General features: G+C 33.9%; 1 protein-coding gene across 2 annotated transcripts in view; it reads left to right on the top strand.

Moving 5' to 3' along the window:
* Window positions 1-19,323, top strand: part of LOC126297448 (potassium voltage-gated channel subfamily H member 6) — a 2,320,485-nt gene extending 2,301,162 nt beyond the window's left edge. For both annotated transcript variants that reach the window (XM_049988300.1, XM_049988301.1), the window contains one exon: window positions 6,115-19,323. In XM_049988300.1, the coding sequence (XP_049844257.1) occupies window positions 6,115-6,189 (75 nt within the window). In that variant the 3' untranslated portion in view covers window positions 6,190-19,323. The remainder of the gene's footprint in view (window positions 1-6,114) is intronic.
* Window positions 19,324-21,165: the final 1,842 nt, after the last annotated feature.

Below are 21,165 nucleotides of genomic sequence, written 5' to 3'. Positions count from 1 at the left end.
TAGCCTTTTGTGAGGTACCCGACTCGAAATGTCCAATACATAGTGTTGCCTTCAGAAAGTTCATTCATAAACTGGTGGAAATGCACTTGCTTTCACTGACAGCAGTAGTTCCTGTTGAGTCTGAAACTGCTTATCATTGACAGGGTGTTACATGCATCTTTGTTCACTAACAGTTAGGAACATTCTAAGACCACTGCTCTTACACTATGTTACATGGCTGTGAGGGGTCAACCATATGTTGTAGACACATTCAACAGTCTGCATTGATACACCAGTAAAATAGGTAATTTTATTCATGGCATGGTCATAGGGATGTTCAAATATGATATCTCTTTCCTGGTATTCCGTTGTGCCTCCATCTTAGTGCATTGATTCCATAACACTGATTTGCATATAACACTATTTCATTGCCTGGACATATGAATGAGATGAAGGGTTAGATGACCATGGGGTACTAGCTTACGCCTTCCAAAGAACTTAAAAGTGACCAGTGTGCTCTTTTAAGGGGGTGATGAGCATTTTGTATCATGTGTTTATGATTATCATATTCATAATCATTGTTTTCCTAATGGGTACACCCTCACCACAATATTTTTGATGCATTTAAGAAACATGGGGTCTTATTCCAGAGCATATTGGTAGTGGACTAAGTAATAAAATGAGAATATGAGATTCTGAGTATGCTTTGAAAGAGAGTTTTAATAAAATACCTTCAAGAAGTATGGATACTGTGCCTCGTGATATGGGCACAGGTCATACTCTAGCTTAAATGACACTGAACAGGTACACCATGTGTTTACCACTTTCTGAAAGTGCATTCATAAAGCCCACAAAATGTAAATTTCCAAGATGATTTTGTCATCATAAAGCTAATGATGCTGCCTTCCACACACGAATTCATCCATGTGCATGCTGCAAAGTAATGCCTCCAAATTTTTTATGTGAAAACTCTTAAAGCTATACAAATAAAACAAAATATATTAACATTCTGCATCTTTATTCTTCATATCTACAGATCTGCGGCCCTCTACCACTAACAGGCTCCATATTGTCATGTGTGACAGGACAGTGTGTAATGTAGCTGTATCATAGCATGAGAAATGGTGTGCTGTAATCAATTTTCATATTTGAAGACTTTGTCCCTCTCCTTCAGTAAGACAATGGCAGACCACACATGAGTGCTGCAACATTTGCAACAATGTGATACCCTGTGTTCCCTGTCATCGATCGTTCTCTGCATGGTCCCAACTTGGACCCATTTTACTCTGTTTCCAGAGTTTAAAGAACACCTCTGAGGACTTCATTTTGATAGTGATGAAGTGGATCAAAAGGTGAGGTTGTGGCCCTGGCAGCCAAGTCAAACATACTACCATACTTGTATCGATAAAGTGGTCTCTCATTGAGAGATGTGTGGTCATCGGTAGGGTGACTGCATTGAGAAATAAATATGTAGACATGAAGAATGAAGATGTAAAATGTTAATAACATTTGTTTTACCCAAAAAGCTTTCAGAGTTTTCATATAAAAGATTTGGAGGCATTACTTTACAGCATGTCCTCATAGATGGGAGATAGTTCATGTGTGATGGTTGTTTTAGCAGTCAGAATAGTCACTAACTCGCAGTTACTGTTAGATGTCTCTAAAAAAGATTTTTTTTAATATAGACATATACATTTTAGCTGGAAAAGTTTATAATTATCCTCCAGGATCTTGCTTCTTTCAGCACATTTAACTGGATGAAATTACTATCAGTTTCTACACATCACTCTTATGGAATACTTGTTCACAATAATTTTTGTTTCCTGCATGTAGGACCAAAGACACATTTCAGTGTTTATTTGGGAGCTTAGCTAACTGCCAGTTTGGAGGAACTTTAGGTATGTCAGTAAGGATGAATATAATCTGTTGTGTTGTGTTGCCAGTGCATTTGCCTGGTTTAATGGACCTTTATTTCATTTTCTGTGGTGTAATGTTAAGAGTGTATTGGATAAATAGTGCAGAAACAAATTCATTAAAGTACCTTAACATGGGAAATGGCATCAAACTGTCATTTGTAGTGGAAAGTGGTTACTTAATTACTCAGTCAAAATCTAAAGATCTTTGAATATAAGTAAGATTCACTAAATCACAATAACACAGTGCTACATCACATGGGAGTAAATAGCAAAAAATTTCCAACTGCATGCATTGTAGAATTCAAAGCAAGTATGAGTTTGCGCATTATGATTCTCTCAGGTGACATCTAATCTAGGAAGTTAAGGTTCTGATACCAAAAACAGGCCTGGTAATAGTTCCTGGTGGCATGACCTCAAAGTTTCAAGTAATGGATGTTGTTGCGAACCGATCTTTCAGCGATCATCTGTGACAGCTTTAGAGCGAGTGGCTTATTCAAGGAGATCATGCTCTCACTCCAGGGGGAAATCAAAGAAACCTTGAGTATCCACAGTGTCATAGTGCATCCTTGACTGCCAGGAGCAGAATATCAAGTGAATCCTCAATGAAATGATTCAAAAAGTAATTCATATGCAATACCATGGATGGCTCAAAAATGACATAAGGAGCAGTCAAAAAGTTTTCCTTCAAAGGCCATACAGTCCAGAGTTGGTATCCCAATCAGGCAAAATCAATGCGGGCATAGAGGCAATCATCCCACAAACACATTAAGTTAAAGATACCCATTTGGTAAAGCACAGTTCTGCTGTGTGAAGATGTCAATAACTGCCTGCAGTACATTGGGGCAGGTGGTCAAGTGTCTCTTAGTTCATTTGGTGTAACTTCTGGATTATGATATTTGCAATATGCAGACATGCATTATCATTACGAAGCAAAACAGAACTTGGCACACCATTCCACAATGGTGGTTTTTGACAGACGTGCTGCCCCATACACAGTCTTCATTCTCCAGTGAATGTCTATTGGAGTTTATGCTTCACCAGCCAAGAAAAGAATAACAGTACGTTGCTCCTGTTTGGACACATTTGATAATAACATTGCCATAGTTCACATATTCACCTCACCACACATGTTAGAAAGACATGAATGCACACTAATCCCTTGCCTACATGTCTGTGCTTATATACTCACACCAGAGTGATGCTGTGTTGCATATATACTGCAGCAGATGGAAGTTTTTATCAGCCCTTAAAATATTGTGTGACTTTCGGAAGTTAATTACTTCTTGTATTTAAAAGAGGGCATTTGGGTTTGTGTTTCTGTGATCAAATCTATGATTAATAGAATAAAATCATTTTACTATATTATGTAAACATCAAATTTGTAAAATATATATGTTTAAATAAATTTTGTAGTTGTCATATGAGACAATTGATATGTGTGGAGCTATATTTTAGAATTAGAGGTAGGTTTCGTGTCAGATATACACTGATCATCCAGAACAATACGACCATTAACCTACTATTGATACAAAGCTGTCCAGGTGATATTAGTATCACTTGGTGAGGAATGAATGTTACTCAGACATATGCACAGTGGATGTAGTATCAGTGAGTGTGCTGTTTGTGTGTAAAATGAGGAAGGTGCACGATCTATCTGAGTTTGACCGAGGGCAGTTGTGATGGCCTGCACAAGCATTTCAGAAAATGCATGACTTGTAGGGTTTTTGAGGAGTGCTGTGGTGAGTGTCTTCAGCATGTGGTGAAACCAAGGTGAAACAATGTCCAGATGTTGTTGGTTCGGACGGCTACCCTTCATTACAGATGTTGAATGTCGTATTCTGGGCGGAGTGATAAAACAGGACAGCTGGCAAACTGGCAGAAATAACATCAGACTTTAATGCTGGGCAGAGTATAAGTGTGTCTAAACACACAGTGTGCTGAACACTCCTAACAATGGGCCTCTACAGCCAACAACTCGTGCATGTGCCAATGTTATCACCACGACATCGACAACTTTGACTGAAATAGGCAAGTAACCATCAGCACTGGATTTTGGCACACTGTGCAAAATGTTGCATGGTCTGATGAATCTCAGCACCTTCTTCATCATGCTGATGAGAGGGTGTGAATCCTTTGTCTTGACACCTGCACTGTGGGATGCAGACGAGCTGACGGCAGATCCATTATGCTCTGGGGAACATTCACACAGGCATCCCTGAGTTCAGTGGAGCTCATGAATGGCACCGTGATACCCAAAGATTATTGTACACTGGTTGCAGACCGTGTACACTACTTTGTGATAATGTGATGGCTGTGGCATTTTTCAACAAGATAATGGGCCATATCACAAGGCCAGAAATGTGTTGGAGTGGTTTGAGGAACACAGTGGTATGTTCCAGTTGATATACTGTCCACCAAATCACCAGATCTAAAGCCAATTGAACACATTCGGGATATGATTCATTGTGACATCAGAGATCATGGCACCTGTCCCCGGAATTTATCGGAGTAAGGTGACTTGTGTGTGCAGATGTGATGCCAACTCCCTCCAGTGAACTACAAAGGCCTCATTATATAACCTTGCCATGATGCACTGCTGTTGTTATCCGTGCCAAAGTTGCACATACCGACTGTTAGGTAGTGCATAGTGCATGGTGGTTAGCCACAATCATGAACTGTCAGTGAGAAGCTTAAGAGAGAATATTGTTATTTATTTAAATGTTGTGTAGATCATATCCTCAATAAATGTAAAAAGATGCAACATCCCAGATATACAAAAAGTGCTAAAATATGCATAAAATTTGTTAAGGTTTATGTGCTGATATAAATTTCAATTGTTACATGTAGTAAAATTTACTACAGATTTAGTTGTTAAAGACAAACAACTTTTTGTACCATTAAAGATATTTTATTCCTTGCCAGACATTTATTGCTTTCTTAGATTAACAATGAGTTTTTGGCAACTTATCTTTATGCCCCAGCATCATCATTTATTCTTATGACAAAGGTATTTGACATTTTAGAATATAATTTTGTATATTTGGCTGTTGTGGAGTCACGGTTAGGGAGATCTCTCTATTTTATACTCAATTTTAAATGTATCATAGGAAGCAAAGCAGATGAGAATGGAGGACAAGAGTGAGGAGGTTTAGGAACTACCTGCTAACTACTGTTGACAACAGATAGCATTTAAGAACATAAAAACTGAAAATCCTGTTTTTGTAAAGTCCTAATTCATAAAACTGCTTAATGAATGAATTGGGTGAGCAAATGGTGAAGACACCATAGCCTAGATTTGTGGCCTGAAGCTCAAGTCCAAATCCCAAATTTAACAAACTTTCTTTTTGCTTCCTTAAAATATACTTTTTTCACAAAATTATTATTCCAGTAACATGAATGATTTATTTATATGATGTGGAAGATATTCTCATTATTAACAAATTTAATGTATTTATTTTACTGGGAACCACACTGATGATACACTAGTATAGACATCCAAATTCACAGAAAGTAAATCATAGCTATCACTGTGCTGTATCAAGTGATACTGATGATCAAATAAACCTGATGCCAGAGCCTAGCCTGTGCTTTTTACAGCTTGGTCACTTTCTCTACCTTGTGTAAACAAAGGCTAGTCTCCATTAGAACAGTAAACTGGTGCAACATATTGAACTACTGTACTGTAGCAACATATTGAACTATTATTTGCCAACAGCAGACAAGTTCATTGACACAGACCATTAATACAGAAATCGAAGAATGCACAAGAAATATAATAAAGCTATTTATAACAGTGAAATACAGATTATTCTATGAAAAAATACATTTTATGTCGGGAAAAAAAATCACAAAAACTGCTATGTGGACTTTTACCTCAAGTCCACAGAGTCAAAGCATGGCACTTTCACCACAGTACCAGTGGTCTGGCTTACCAGCCCTTTATAGACATTACATGTTCAGCAACACAGACAATTCTATGCCAATTTCCTCAAAAGGTGATAAGTATTAAGCTAAAACCTCAAACAGCCTGACGCCCCCCCCCACCCTCCCCCTCTTCCCTCCAAGCAGCAACAACCGTTTTATCCAAAACCATCACCACAATTTGATCCAAAACCATCACTGACAACTGTCAGCAGCTCTTGACAAGTGCACTGTTAACAAACATAAATACCAGTTTGTTAATTCTTATGTAACTTAATTATAACATACCATCTTCCAGGACTCACAGAGTAGCAGCCCACGTGGTGCAACATCTGGCCCATCCACAACGGAAGTGAAAACGTCAGATGTCTAGTCTACTCTCCACAAGTGTTTTTCAAGACACGTTCTTGTTGTCACTGAGAAAAAGACATACATGGACAAGTGAGCAAGAAACTCTTCAGGGAATCACAGCCCAAATGAAATGGACTGTTTTATAATAGTCAAAACATTGTCACAAGACAGTAGTGTTTTCAATAATTTGTATTTTTTTTAAACACATTACAAGAATTTATATGAAAATATTACTTTGCATTGTAAAAGAAAAAAACATTGTGCAATCACACAGTTATTCACTCATCTGATGCTGCCTGAATCAAATAATATGGTATTTTAAGGAATGATTCTTTAAAATTGGGATAAGTCAGTAGCTGTTAGCTATTCACAGTGCTTGGCAACGCCACTAAAATGAACTAAGAAAGTGGTGTACTGGACAGAGTTGTGTATTCATAGGCAACTGAAAGTCAGCATAAAATAGAATAATATTATAGTGTGTGAGAGAGGTTACAGAGGACATACTGTTGTAATCAGGACATCTGACTCACTGTTAGTCATGGACAATGGCTCACAGTAACATTAATTATACGTGATAACAACTTGCGTATGCTTTGGTCTTAACAATTTATATAACTGAATAAATAAATTTTCTTGAAGACTGGGCATTCATATTCACATAAATTGATTTTTTCGCAGAAGAATTCTGTCTGTTGTTCTGCTAAATGTTTTGGAGGTTTGACATGAAATCATAAACTTTGGTCTATTAACGCCTTTCTGTAGGTGACTGCTGCAGACATGAACATGCAAGACATTGTTGCACAGTCAAGGAAGCGATGTTTTAACTTGAGCTTTCTTGCAAAAACACACAGGTTACCATTTCATAATACACACGTTTCTTTCTCCTTTTGGCATTACTTACTTTGTGCTTCACAGTGACAGGCTTTTCACATTAAAATGTATTGGATACTTGTAAAAGGAACATAATTCCTAGTTTTATATTATGAAACATTCTTTGAGACTTATTTTTATTTAATTTTCTATCACATTTGGACATTCAAAGTATTGAATTAGTCTCCTATTTTGATCTAGCATTTTTTAGCATACATGCATAGCTACTATGTGCGTTTACAAAAGTTATTCTTGTTCTTTAAAATACATACTAATTAATTAACCACATCTATTCCATTTTCCATTTCATGGAATAAAATGGATACTCGTTTATTTGTCCCAGTAGTATTCACAGACAGTTCATTGCTGAAACAAACTTACACTCATAATAGTGAGTTTCTGGAAAGGAGCCAATGAACCACAAGTGACATAACCATGTTCTCCTACATTTAATGAGATTTTGGTTTTGGGAACAACCACTGCAATGTTTTGCAACATATTGCATCATGTGGTGCACCAAAAACCTAGTCCAAAACACCAAACAAATTTTGCTAAAGAAGATAAAATTTTCTGATGATTAATTTTGTACCTTTACTGTAAGTAATATTAACCTTCAGAATGACATGCTCAAATATATCACTATTTATCACATTTAAATATACTACTCTATATGTTCAAGAAAATATTGGCACATGTGTCTTATAATTGTCATTTTGCCTCACTTTTTGCTCAGTATTCATGGTCCCTGGTTTTGTTTTATGCAGACAGAAAATGATGTAAGTTTGTCAAAATTCTGGAATGGAATTCTTCATTCTTTCCAACTTCTGTGAATAATGTATTATTATACTTGTATCAATATTTCAGTATTTTTGTGAAGAGGGGAGGGGGGAAGATATCAATTAACAGCAATTGATAACTTACAGAGCTCTGGGACTGATTTATGAGAAGAGAATTTAGTCTCATGCAACCTTCATGTGCTATCAAACAGAAAATCAGGCAAACTACCCATAATGTCACTGTAAGCTGGTTTTTTCCTGTAGTGCTTGTGATTACACTTATAAGAAATACTAATTTCTTTATTTCTAGTGACTCAGTACTTACACACCTGTTACTTTCTATTCTTTATTGGCTCACAAAACCCCTGTCTGAATGTACAATTCATTTACTTTCTATGTGTTTGTTAAGGTTTACACAGTATTTTGTGTAGACATTTGACACAGAGAATTTGGTTTCAAACTGATACATTGTTTTCAGAATTTAGTTTTAGTGTTAAATATTTATACATATATGATGAAAACTGTGATTAATGCCGTATAATCTGATACAGTATCATATAAATTTATTTTATCCTGAAGGTGCCCAAGCCTACAAAAAGTCACACACACACACACACACACACACACACACACACACACACACACACACACACACAAAAACAAACAAACAAACAAACAAACAAAATGAAATGGAATCTCTGTGCAAAGTATTTGTTACCAGATTTTCATGTTCTGCAAATACAATTACAAAAAGCCTGTCCATTACACATGGCATAGTTATACTTTCCAATATCAGTATGATTGCAAGCTACAGATTCTACTGGAAACTTATTTTAGAAAAAAGTATTTTTCAAGTCAGAAGTATTTTATGAATTTCAAGTGCTGTACCCTCTAGCCATCAGATTAATATATTTTCACATTCTAGTTAATCTTTTGGTACACTAAGAATAATTCATAGCCCATAAGTATGAAGGTGAAAAATTTTGACTTGTCTTCAACTTTTGCCTTAAAAGTACTTTTTCCTCTTCAGATGTAGTGAATGCTGTGTTTTATAACTCACATTATTGTACAGTAATTAAATTTTTCCAATATGTTCCTGCCATTAAAGAAATCTAAAATGTCCAGTTTTGTCACTCTTAGAATCATATTGTCTTTTGATTTGCGTTTGTACTTAATTTTAGAGCCTTTGCAGTTCCAGGTGTTTAGTAGTATGATGCACATTTATCAACATTCTGTTGTCAACAAACATCTTTCTTTAATAGTTCTTGACAACATCAAAAGTCTCGTTGGTGCCTAAAGGAAGAAATCAGGGGCAAGGTTAAGGGAAAAATGGTGCTTTTTTAGTGCACATATCACTATTTCATTATTCAGAATACAAATTTAAAAAACAACTATGCTAGGTTCACCATACATAATGCCATCACAATTAATATATTACTAGTTTTCATATCCATCCATACCGCTGAATGAGAATGTGTGAGTAGAAATTATGACCTAAGTATTGTGTGTCAAACATCTGAAGTGTTTCAGCATTCAATGAGTATTACAAATTGTTTATTCGTTCTCTTCATAATTCTGTCCTTTCCTTCTCTTCGTGTTGCTGTCCTTTTTCAAATGTTATAATGTCTTCACTAATTGATCCTCCATTCTGTATATAGTTACAGAACACAACACATTTGCTCAACTGTATTTCAACAGAACTTAGTAATTCCTGCAAGCTTGTTTAATTGTATATTATTAAAAATGTGTCACTTCTTGCTTTCTACTTCATCTCACGTATTGTATTAGTTATGTCACTGATATAAGTAGCAAACTAACTGCATCCTGAAGAAGTGTGTTCTCAAATTTTGTACATTTTTAAAGTAATCAGTTATCAGATGCCCTTCTCCACTTGTTCCCCAATGTATGCCACCAGTTATCAATCAGACGGAAATTATAGCTTATACATTTCATATGAAGTTATTATGAATTACACTCTTATAAATATTTGGGAAACATAACATCAACATTTGATATCCTGTTGATAAGTGGTCATTTTATTTCTAATTGTGGAGGTCATGAGAAACAGTAGCAATTCCAAGATGTGTTGGCAGTAGTCTTCCATTCAGAGAGAGGCTACTAATGATTGCTTTTCGATGTCACAAAATGTGGAGGCATTTTTCTATTGGCAGTGTGATGCAGTTACAGAATTAATTTCTCCAGGATGTACATCTTGTGCACTTGTGTGTGTTAACCTTAGGTCAAATGGTGATACAGCTATGCCTGTTCCATCATTTGGGTACATGTGAATGCAAATATTGAGCCTTTGTTCATGAAAACATAATCTCTGTTATTTTAGCAAAAAGCACGTGAAGTAAGTGCACATTATTTTTGTGAGATCATATGTGTGTATACCTGATTTGTTATGTAGATATCTGTTTCAAGAGATTGCTCATAAATTGTATACATATTTCCTTATAAAATAATGGAACTATGTTAACTACTTATATTACAGTGTGTACATAATGTGTATATTGTTAAGAGTTTTTTATTTATTGAAGTTGTTATGTACTGTACATAATTTGTAGATCATGTTTCATATCTTATCCATCAGCATAAAAGGCATGCTTGGATGAAACAGACATGTATTAGGTCTGTTAATTATTGAACAGTAATGGATAATTTGTTTTATATTTGTTATTGATCCAGTGCAAATAATGATTTCATATCATCAGTATACTGGAATGAATAATTCTTAAGTTAAATTTTCTTTCCTTTTTTCTAGTTTTTGAAAATTGTTTTTCAGTTTCATGTAATAAGAAATTGTAAGTTCAAAGTGATCTGTAAATGGAACTTCTGTATAAAATATGAATTATCTCTTCAGATTGTTCATAATGTAATTCCATAAAAGACTGCTTTGTAATAGACTACACAAATTCATAAAAACACTATATAATTTCAAACATGCCGCATTTGGAGGAACTGTGTAGGTACTTGGGGTAGTTAAACGAAACGTTTATGACATGTCAGTCTTCAGATAAGATGAGTGCAAGTGAGTCATTGTGACATGTTAAGTTGTTGTTATTGTTATTGTTGTTGTTGTTATAAAAACACCAAAATAAACAAAAACCTGTGATTTTTTATGAACTGCAACTGAACTGGCTCAAAAAGGAAAATGAAACTTGATATATCATCGCAGGTGTTTGAAACACTTATGGAACATGGTTTTTGAAGAATTTGGCTGTTATATCAATAATAATTACATAAAATTTTTAAATTTTATATTCTTTTTCAATGATCTTGTGAGCTCTTAAGGGGTGTCTGTATTGCACAAATATATATTAATTTATATATATAATGCAATGCAGATCTAATGCTGCTGTTGTCATTTATTAAGTGAAGATGCTTTCACTCTAAATGTTGACACTTTGTTCAACCACAGATGTAAGGACTGGGTTCTTGCTTTGTAAGGGTGTTAAGTTTAAAATATCAATAATTTTACCACATTTTTATGACACTCTTTCTTGGCATTAACAAGATATCTAACACTGCTGTCTGCCAGTCTAGCACATGAAACAGAATGCTACTGGACAAGTGAAAAGTGCCCTTATTTTAAATGCCTTACAGACTGTTTCATTACTATCTATTGTGTTTAAATTATTATTTTAATTGTCATATTGGCATTAGCATTTTTTACATGCAGATAAATTTTAAAGACTTAAAATAAGGTAGCTGCAGAAGAAATTTACACTTAGCTATTTGGGAACATAAAACATTTAATAATAATAATAATAATAATAATAATAATTCATCTGCTTCAATGCATAAAAATCATAAACAAGCACTAAGACACTGATCTGATTGATAAAAGCCTTCTATTAGTATATTTCTCTTTCAAATTTTATCATTTCATTGTGAGAGAAAGGTCTCATAATAAGCAGGTCCACAATTTTAAAATGAGTTTGTATTTTGTGGGAAAGAAATTAAGTTTTACTTCTACCTCTATGTTCTTAACAGCCACAAACAAAAACTGTAATGTTGTTCACTCTTTGTCTCAAGTAATCTTTATTGCATTATTTGTTTCTCTTTACTAGCTTTGTAAAGAAAAGCAGGTTAGAACAACGAATGAGAGGCTCCTTGCAGTTTACTTTATCCTTGTTGAATGATGTTTGACAAACAGACCTTCTAATAATTGGTGAGATATTATGGTAAGGAAGTTTCTCAGAATAACATTCTTGTATGAACATTCACAGTGTCCTTGCCACATCAGATAAGAATAAAATTCTAGCTTGTGATATTAATTTCCATTGTTTTTGTGAGGTAGATGATGCTGTATTCCAAACTGACACAACAAGTTTACTGAAAGTATTTTATACTAATGACAACTAAGATATTTGTTTGCAGTTTCCGAAATATTATCTGCATCTCTGTTTCTCAAAGATATGCTACAAAGCCTTTACATGAAAGAAGGAACTATGACAGATAAATATATGCATCACATATTGCAAGCAATTTCTTTAGTTTGATGTGAAGTACTAACTTATTTAATTTTAAATGAACAGTAATATAAATAAATGGACATTTGCCCCATTACCTCTCCAGCCTTTAAGATGTTCTGTTCTTTAACTGAGCAGTAGAACATCTTCCTTGGAATTTTGAAACTTTTTGTGTTTTCAGTCAATGGCTTTCCATTTTGTAAATCAAAGTTTGATGGAGGATGCATTTTAACAGAATCCATAGGAGACAGTGTGTGACAGGTTATTGATTCAGAAATAGTGTTACGGTAGTTCTGTAGGGCTGCATTGAAAATTATTTTCCTTTCTGTTCCAACCATTTTAATAACTGCATCTTTATCTAGTTCAAACTATGTTTACTCATGCATCCACATTTGTCATTCATTTGCCATCACAAACAAATTTGTCATCAATATACTGTTGTGAAATATATACTTACTTAACCCTATTATGGTCTACCTCATAGTACAGAAATGGATAGATATATGAAGAACAAACTAGCAGTAACAACTGTATGTTGCATCATGCTGTGTAGTTCATGGGCACAGGTGATTGATATTGTCCTCCACTACCAGTGTGGGACTCTTTGATATGTATTGGGAATCATGATGAAACATTGGCAGATTATTTATAGGGCTGTCAGCTGAGGAATCCAAAATTCTCTCAGAGATTTTGTTATTAAATGCAAGAGAAAAGTTGTGAGCATTTATTTATTTACTATATTTCTTACTGCAATGGTGACATAAATCATGCATATTAACAACCATAGCTAAATTTCTTTCTTCTCAGTAGGTAGCAGCCACATAATGTAGTAATTATAAATAGTTTGTATGGCAGTAATTTAAATAATATTCCTAAATTTTAAAAATTAAATAAATTTTTAGTTTGGAACTGTAGTTTCCTCATAAATATTCTGTACATTTTTTATTGCTCAGAACTATTGGTTTCTTCTTATATGTTATCATTTCTTACCTTTTTTTGTAGTTGACATTATAGCAACGAACAAGGCAGTTATCTGACATTTGGCACCATTTGTTCACTTTTTTCACATTCAGAAGTCCCACTCATTACTACAGCTGCTCTGAAGATGTTTCAATTTTTGTGTCTTCTGGCTGTATTCCCATTTCCTCTACATCTTTGATGTTCATATACCATGGTATTCTTTCTTGTTTTTGGCTTTGAGTCAATGACATTGAAGATACTATGTGTTCATTTGGTGTAATTCATCCTTCTTTGTGCCCATAAAATCAGACTGTACATGTTTGATTTGTGCCCATAATATTTGCAGTTTTGCAGTAACTTTGTATTTTTTTTATATCAATCACATTTTTATATTCTTTTTCTTTCTCTTTGCTTTCTAATTCCACTAGTATGCATCTTTCTGAGATGATAAGGAACTCAGCTACATAAAGAAATGAAAGAGTTGTGTTGTATCGAAGAATTTTGGTATTTATGGAAAAGCCCTTTTTCTTGTAAATGTTTCATATGGTTTAGAAAGCTATTTCCATTATTGAAGTCTTACTTTGAGGACTTGGTTATCTAGCCAATTGGGTGTAATCAATTTGCCCAGAAATTTAAAGCTGTTAACATGTTTTATTGTTCCATATCTGGTTTATAGTTAGTTTGTGTTGTCCATGAATTCGACAGTACTACTGCTCTTGTTGAAAGAGATTTGCAAGACAGTTTTTCTGCTACTTCTTTCAGTCCATTAATTTGTTTTGTTGCAGTTTCAAAATCTTATCTCATTATGGCTATATCATCTGCAAAAGCTAAACATTTTATTTCCACATCTCTCTTCTTTGTCCCAGTTCTCAAATATTTAAACCAGTTTCAAAGTTTTAATTCCTTGTGCCATTCCTGTATTATTTTTTTCCAATACACAGTTTAACAAGAGCAGTGATAAGCTATCTCCATGTCAAATGCATATATTGATTCAGACACTTTAGAGAAAAATTCTTGGAATATTATTTTTGACTTTGTGTTAGTTAGGATTGCTCTTATAAACCCTAGTAGTTTTTAATCACCTAAAACTTAACCAGTTTGTTAAGTATCAGAATGGCCAATGCAGTTGTATACCTTTTTAACATGTACAAGTTATGTACATGTTGTCTTGTCTCAGCATAAAGTGTGTTGTTAACATTTTTGGAATCAGTATTTGTCGTGTTGTTGTTGATCCTTATGTATGCTCCTTGATATTCTTCCAGTTTATGCTTGACTTGTTGTTTTATCAATTTTAATATGGACAGTGATGTGACCTTGAATGCTACTGAGAGTAATGGGATTCCCCAAGAACTGTTCACATTTTCTTGTAGTCCCTCTTTCTCCTATACCTTTACTATGATGTTACATAAATAATCAACTGCTGCTTCAAGCAAAAGCTTCTATAATTCTGTTATTATGCAGACTTCATTAGCAACTTTAGTCTGTGGATAGAATGCTTGATTTTATTGCAGTCTGGAGGAGGAGAGAACCCATTTTATCTGTTTATTTGTTATAACTGGATTAATTGGGTTTGGATGATTTTGAAGTTTTTTAAAAGCAATTTTCAAGGCTTTTGCAATTTTCTTCATTTGACATAGCTAGTTATCCATATTCTGGTTGAAAACAAATGAATGGGGTTTCTATCTTTTTATCCTTTTTTAAAATTCCTATAATATTCACAGAATGTATTTTGTTGGTAGTTTTGCTCTACATTGTTCAGTACTTCCTTTTGATTTTTAGACTTCCCACTGTGTATGTTTTGTGCTGTATTTTTATCATTAGGTTGCATATATACCACATTTTTTCTTACTTTCTTGGATTTGTTGTATTTTCTCCAAGCAGTTACAATGTCCTTTTATACCTATTGACAGCTGTCATTCCACTATGGATGGCTACCAACTGTCATTCCATATTTTTGAAGCCTTTTATAGTAGTTCTGCTAGCACTTTGGACTTTCGTTTTTTTAATCAAGACACAGCTGTTGTGTTCCATTTATTATTATGAATCATTAGTATGAGCTTCATAATTGAACCACACTGATAACAGTCTTTATTCATACCTATTTTGACTGTGACAGTCATTATTTAATACTGTGCTTCAAGGTATAGCCATATGGTCTATTTAGATATTTCCAGCTGCTGCGATAAGTGAGTGTGTTAAGTGATTGCAACATTGTTTTCTTTCTGAGGATGAATCAAAAGTGTGTGGACATTAGCTGATGATTGTGGCTTTCCCAAAATTTTTTGGTCTTTTTGTTTGTGAGGTAGTGCTCAACAATAGTTCTATAGATCTTTTCCCACACAAACTGAGCATTAAAATCAACCATTAAGATCTTCATATTTGGTTCTATGGTACTTGCCATTCTTGAAGTCATAGAGTTTTAAATTTCTCTGTGTTTCGAAAATGCTTTCAATTTATACCATCTGTTCGGGTATGGATGTCAATAAACATATATGTTTTGTTGTATAGCATGTGCATAGCAAACTTGTGGGTTAAAAATTTAAGTGAGATCGAAGTTTGTTGTTGTAAACAGCAAAGGGTGTGCCAGCAACTGGGGTTTTTATTCCATCACTCTTTTTTGGGCTTTATTCTTAAAGAAATTCATATAATTTAAAAATTTCTGCATCTTGAATGTGGATTCCTCATAGGTTATTTTATTTTTACTAAAAATAATAAGCAGAGCTGCTACAATCAATGAGTGCCATTACCACTGTCATGAAACATTGTTTTGGAATTAGATTTGTTCACAAATTTGTCATTTCTAGGTGGCCCTTTAGTCTCTGCTGCTAATTTGCTTTAAATATCTGTTTGTTTATTCAGTTTTCACCTTTCAAGTATCTATGCATCTCTTACCTTGGTTAGCACACGGAACTCACACTCAGGACATTATTTGTGATTCCTTTCTAGTGGTTAGTTACTTATTTGTGATGTGGCTCCCTTTCAGCCTCCAAAAGGCAGCTATAGGACTGGGATATTTCCTACTGTTTCACTAATACTGCATTGCGCAGGAGGATTATTTTGTGTGTGTGTGTGTGTGTGTGTGTGTGTGTGTGTGTGTGTGTGTGTGTGTATCAGGGGAGATGTAGGGTGGAGGATGGTGCAATTTTACTGTTGCTCTTTCCTGTGAAATACATAGAGCAGTTGGAATACTCTCTGACAAATATGGGAAAGGGGCTTCAGAAATAGTGGGCTGCATCCTCTGAAAATGGTTGGTACTGTCCTTAGGTTGGGTTAAAACATTATCAGTGTTATGTTTGTTGGACTGTTATCACATAATCTGAAAAAATTCTGTAAATTTAATTAATTCTGGCTTTGAAAGTCTGCACTGTATTACTGTAAACAAAATTTTGATATAAATGCTGCTGCCACTGTATGTTGGAGGACTCCAGAAAGTTCGTTTGATACTGGCCTATGAAAAAAAAAATTCTCAAGAATGAAAATGGGTTTATTTGTCAGTTGTCAGATGTTTGCCACATATATCAGACATCAGGTGTCATACACATAATGTGTGTTTCTAACATAATAATCAATCCCATTTACATATTCAGCTTGGTGACAGAAATTCAGTTTTTCTATAAATAACTATGACTGTCATACATGTATGTGTCACAAAACAGTCACAGAATCCTTAGTTTTATACAGTATTATCATAATGAATTCTTATGGCCTGTGGAGATGTTCATATTACCAAACATTTACATTATTCGTTGCTATGCCATAAATGGCATTCATTGCTGTTGTGAATTATATCTTTTGGCTCTAGTGTATATCTTCTTAAGCTCGTAAAGGAAAAATTCTGTCATATAAACTCATTTGCTTTATTCCAAACATAATTCTTAGAAACTGAAAATGGGTAATTTACAATTTCTACCTACAGCTTTATGTTGAAAGAGCATCCAAAACTTATTTATTGCAGTAATATTGACACTAACTTACACTGTAAGTCTCTATTCATTTATGTGTCTCTTTTGTTTGAGGTGCACAATGTATCCATATCTGCCTATGCTGAACTTTTATTTTTTGCATATTTTTAAATGACCAAATTTTTTCTTCTTTCCATCTCTCATGACAATAAGAATTACAAGTTATAAAGAATTACAGAAATACACCTAGTAAGTGAATGAGCCATTACAGTATGTTGTTAGGTAAAAACAATTATTTAACAAAGAGTGCAAGAGATATTTCCATCTCTTAGTAAATATCTCACTTGTTATTAGAGTGGTCTCACATTTTAGAAAAATTTCATTTGTTTTTAACTTTAATGAACAACAGATTATTAACATGCATTTATGACAGTTTGCTAGTATAAAATCGACTTAAAAATTTCAGTGAGTAGGTTTTCATCGCATACAAATAGATGTAAGTACTGAAAGACCTGCAGGTAATGTAATAAATGGTGCAATATAATGTCTGAGAAGTATGCAGTGTGTTTCATATTGTGATTTTTGCTGTCACGGTGCTTGCATTAATGCAAATGTGTTGTTTCTATAGAGAAACTGTGATTAAAGCACAAGTATCATTATATTATGATGTCACAAAGAGCTAATTTAAATGTTACTCTTTTTAATGATATATATGTAAATATCCATATACTGTTTATACTTGCATTTGTTTGGGGAAGTAAATAGATAGTACAAGATATTCTGAGTGTTATTCTTTTTATTGTTAAGTGTATATAAACATTCCACTTATAATGTTGACTTTCATGTATAACATATGCTGTGTTCAAATGAGGTTTAGTTGTCACATTGGATTATAGATTACTTAATTCTACCATGTGTACTTTTAATGTGAAAGCTTTGAACTTACAACTGCAGGTTCAACAAACATTCAATAAAAGACATGTGATTAATGCTAACAGTAAATATAAAATACTTACACCGGAGATAATTTTTGTATATACTCTTAATGGAGCACAATCTGTTGCTAAATACAGAAAAAAGATGTCTGCTGTGCAATCGACTCTTTTCATATCTGTTGTTTTAATTTTATCTGTTTCCCAATTAGGTGCATCTCTCCAAGTAAACTTGTACCCTCTTCTTAGTAATGGACACACATTTTCATAGTTATCATTTTTCTTTACTGATTTTTAAATAGTGAAGAATTATGGCCTATAACCTAACTTATTAGTTGTTTTTATGGGTCATTATTAAATAAATTGACAAAAATTACCAAATGCTGAAACAACTGTGACACAAGAAGAAGAACAGTGTGTCTACAGAAACATATGGGCTTTCCCAACATCATTGAAGGCTGAGAAGGCAAACTGTACAATAATCTTGTGTGTATGTTTAGCTGTCAGTGTTCAAAGACTGATTGTTCACATGCAATCTTCCGTAAATCAGCTGTGCCATGTCTCATTTCCCTAAGCAATAGAAATCCATATACATTTGTACTTATTACTTATTTCAAACAAAGCAAGAATCAAACTGTTTTAATCGCCTATGAGATCATGACTACATTCTGTTTTGCAAATTTCCCACATTATTTTCCAAGAGTACTTTTGCCTGCATACTGTTTCTCTCATTAATTATAGTCAACTTAGTAGTGTGAATGGTTATTGTAAGCTGTACATAGGAAACAGCATCAAGATTTTGTCTCATAATGTAGTGGTCTGATTATAATTTTAGCTTCTAAATAGACTACAATTTTTAAATTATATATAATCAGATTATGCTGATTGTATGGCATAAGACAAGATGTATGGCAGTAATACTTTCTGCTAATCATCATTTTTCAAAAGGTGCACTCCTTGAGATTCATCTACTCTACAATTCCTACGTAAAGAGGTGTGTGTGATGTACTGAGTAGAACAGTGTGTACAGTGATGTCAGGACAAATATGAAAGTGACAGACAAGTTTCATACTTTTTGCTGTGTGTACAGTGATACATTACAAAATTTGTCTTGTACCTAATAATTTTTTTCACCTTTGAGGGATATTTTGCACTGTTTTAAGCATGAAGAATATTTTTGTTTACATGACATTGTTTTGTGCTTTTGCAAATGGCCATGATTAAAGAATATTTATTATGTATTATTTGTATTTGCATGACATATATCTACATGTGGAATTTTACATTGTACAGTTATCAACAAAGTTTTTCAGTTTATTTTTAAACCCCACAAGACAGTAATGTTACAGTGGAACTCTGTGGCATTGGAACCAATATTGTACATAATCACTGCCAGAAGATAACACAAGAAATCATACAGGTGAGAGACATGTATGTTATAAATGCACACTTGTATTTGAACTGAGGCGTAAACCTGTGATCCTTTTGTTACTGCGAACATACTGTAATGAACATTGTTAGCAGGGCTGGTGGTATACTGTCAGATAGTTAAAAATGAGTGTAATATTCCATATAACTGTTTTTAATCTCATACAAAGAACTCCAAAACATAATTTTATTGCAAGAAAACTATACAATTTTGATGCCAAATCTGATTTTTATTGCATGAAACATTAATCCCTGAGTTCAGAATAAGAGACAAAAATATTTGTTTAAGTTCAGATGAAGGTCTCTACAGATGGAAAAATATGGGGACATCAAAACACCATAATCACTCTCACATTGCTAATTTTCAAGGGTAAAATTGATGTGACTAATAATAATATCAGGAACACAAAATTTGATTGCTGTATACCAAATGAAGAAAAAGGGAAACCAAAAATGATCTCAGAGACACAGTGAAAGTCATAAATACAGGAAGTATATAATATATGGGTTGTATGTATTATCTCAAAATGTTTTCAAAAGCTGTCAACAGACTAAATAAACGAGTGGTTGGATTGTCTCATGAGTAAAACTAGGCAATATTGAGGAGTAGCTGTTGAACTCGGGAATGGACTGGATCCAGGTTAGCTTTAAGGAAGCTTGGATTGTCTTTCATTAATATACAAAGATCAGAAAAAAACATGTACATGGCAGTATGGCTCCCAGAAAATGTGTTAGATTGTGGTTATATATTATTTATGTGTGCAGCACTTGGTATTGCTTCCACAGTACAACAATATAAAAAATGAAATTATTCAAAACTGTTTATTTAAACTGAGGAGATAACCTACAAACTTAATACACTGCTTTTAATTATCTGAACACATTGATTCATTATTATGTGCTAATCTATTTTTGGCAGATTCCTTGGTGCAAACACATATGGAGGCATACATGCAATACGTGAGCTAAAATGAGTTTCGAATGAGCTAGACCATATGAAAGAAGGGTCTCTGGAAATTTGATATTCAAGGATAAATTGTAAACAGCAAAAGTTTACTGGCAGATGTTCATAATGAATATTACCTCTCAACATTGTGTTGTAGAGATTACACTCTTTCATGCAATAAACAGAGGTTTATGAACTGAAATTGCTTAGTACTTTTTAACCATGGACTTGAAGCAACTTTATGTGATATGCCGTGAAGCAGATTGCTAAAAGTAATAAAAATGCAGTTTGAGTACTAATCGTCACAGTTTCTGCAGGAATCATATTTTTTAGTTGGAAAGTGGTTATGGGTAATAGGTGGCCTATACTACTGTTGTGAATGTAGTGCAAATGGACATTCTGAGAGTCTGTACCTCTCAGTGTGATGGAGACACACCAACCAACTAGATTCACGTTTTGATCAAAATACAGACAATAAGTCTATTCTTAAATACTGATATCGTGTGGTGGACAAAAAAATTACAGGTTTCCAATATTATTGCTTTATATATTTTATTTAGGACATAGTATACATGGTTAGAGTATACGCTGAAAATGTGAGCTACTCACATCTGTAAATGCTTCAGTACATTGCAGATATATCACACACACTGTAGCATTCTAAGATTAGTTGGAACCCTACGACAGGCATCCTGACTACATTTCTATA

This window comes from Schistocerca gregaria, chromosome X, assembly GCF_023897955.1.
Source record: "Schistocerca gregaria isolate iqSchGreg1 chromosome X, iqSchGreg1.2, whole genome shotgun sequence".
NCBI classification, from domain to species: domain Eukaryota; kingdom Metazoa; phylum Arthropoda; class Insecta; order Orthoptera; family Acrididae; genus Schistocerca; species Schistocerca gregaria.
Note: the sequence above shows the minus strand (reverse complement) of the source record. Positions and strands in the feature narration are given on the sequence as shown.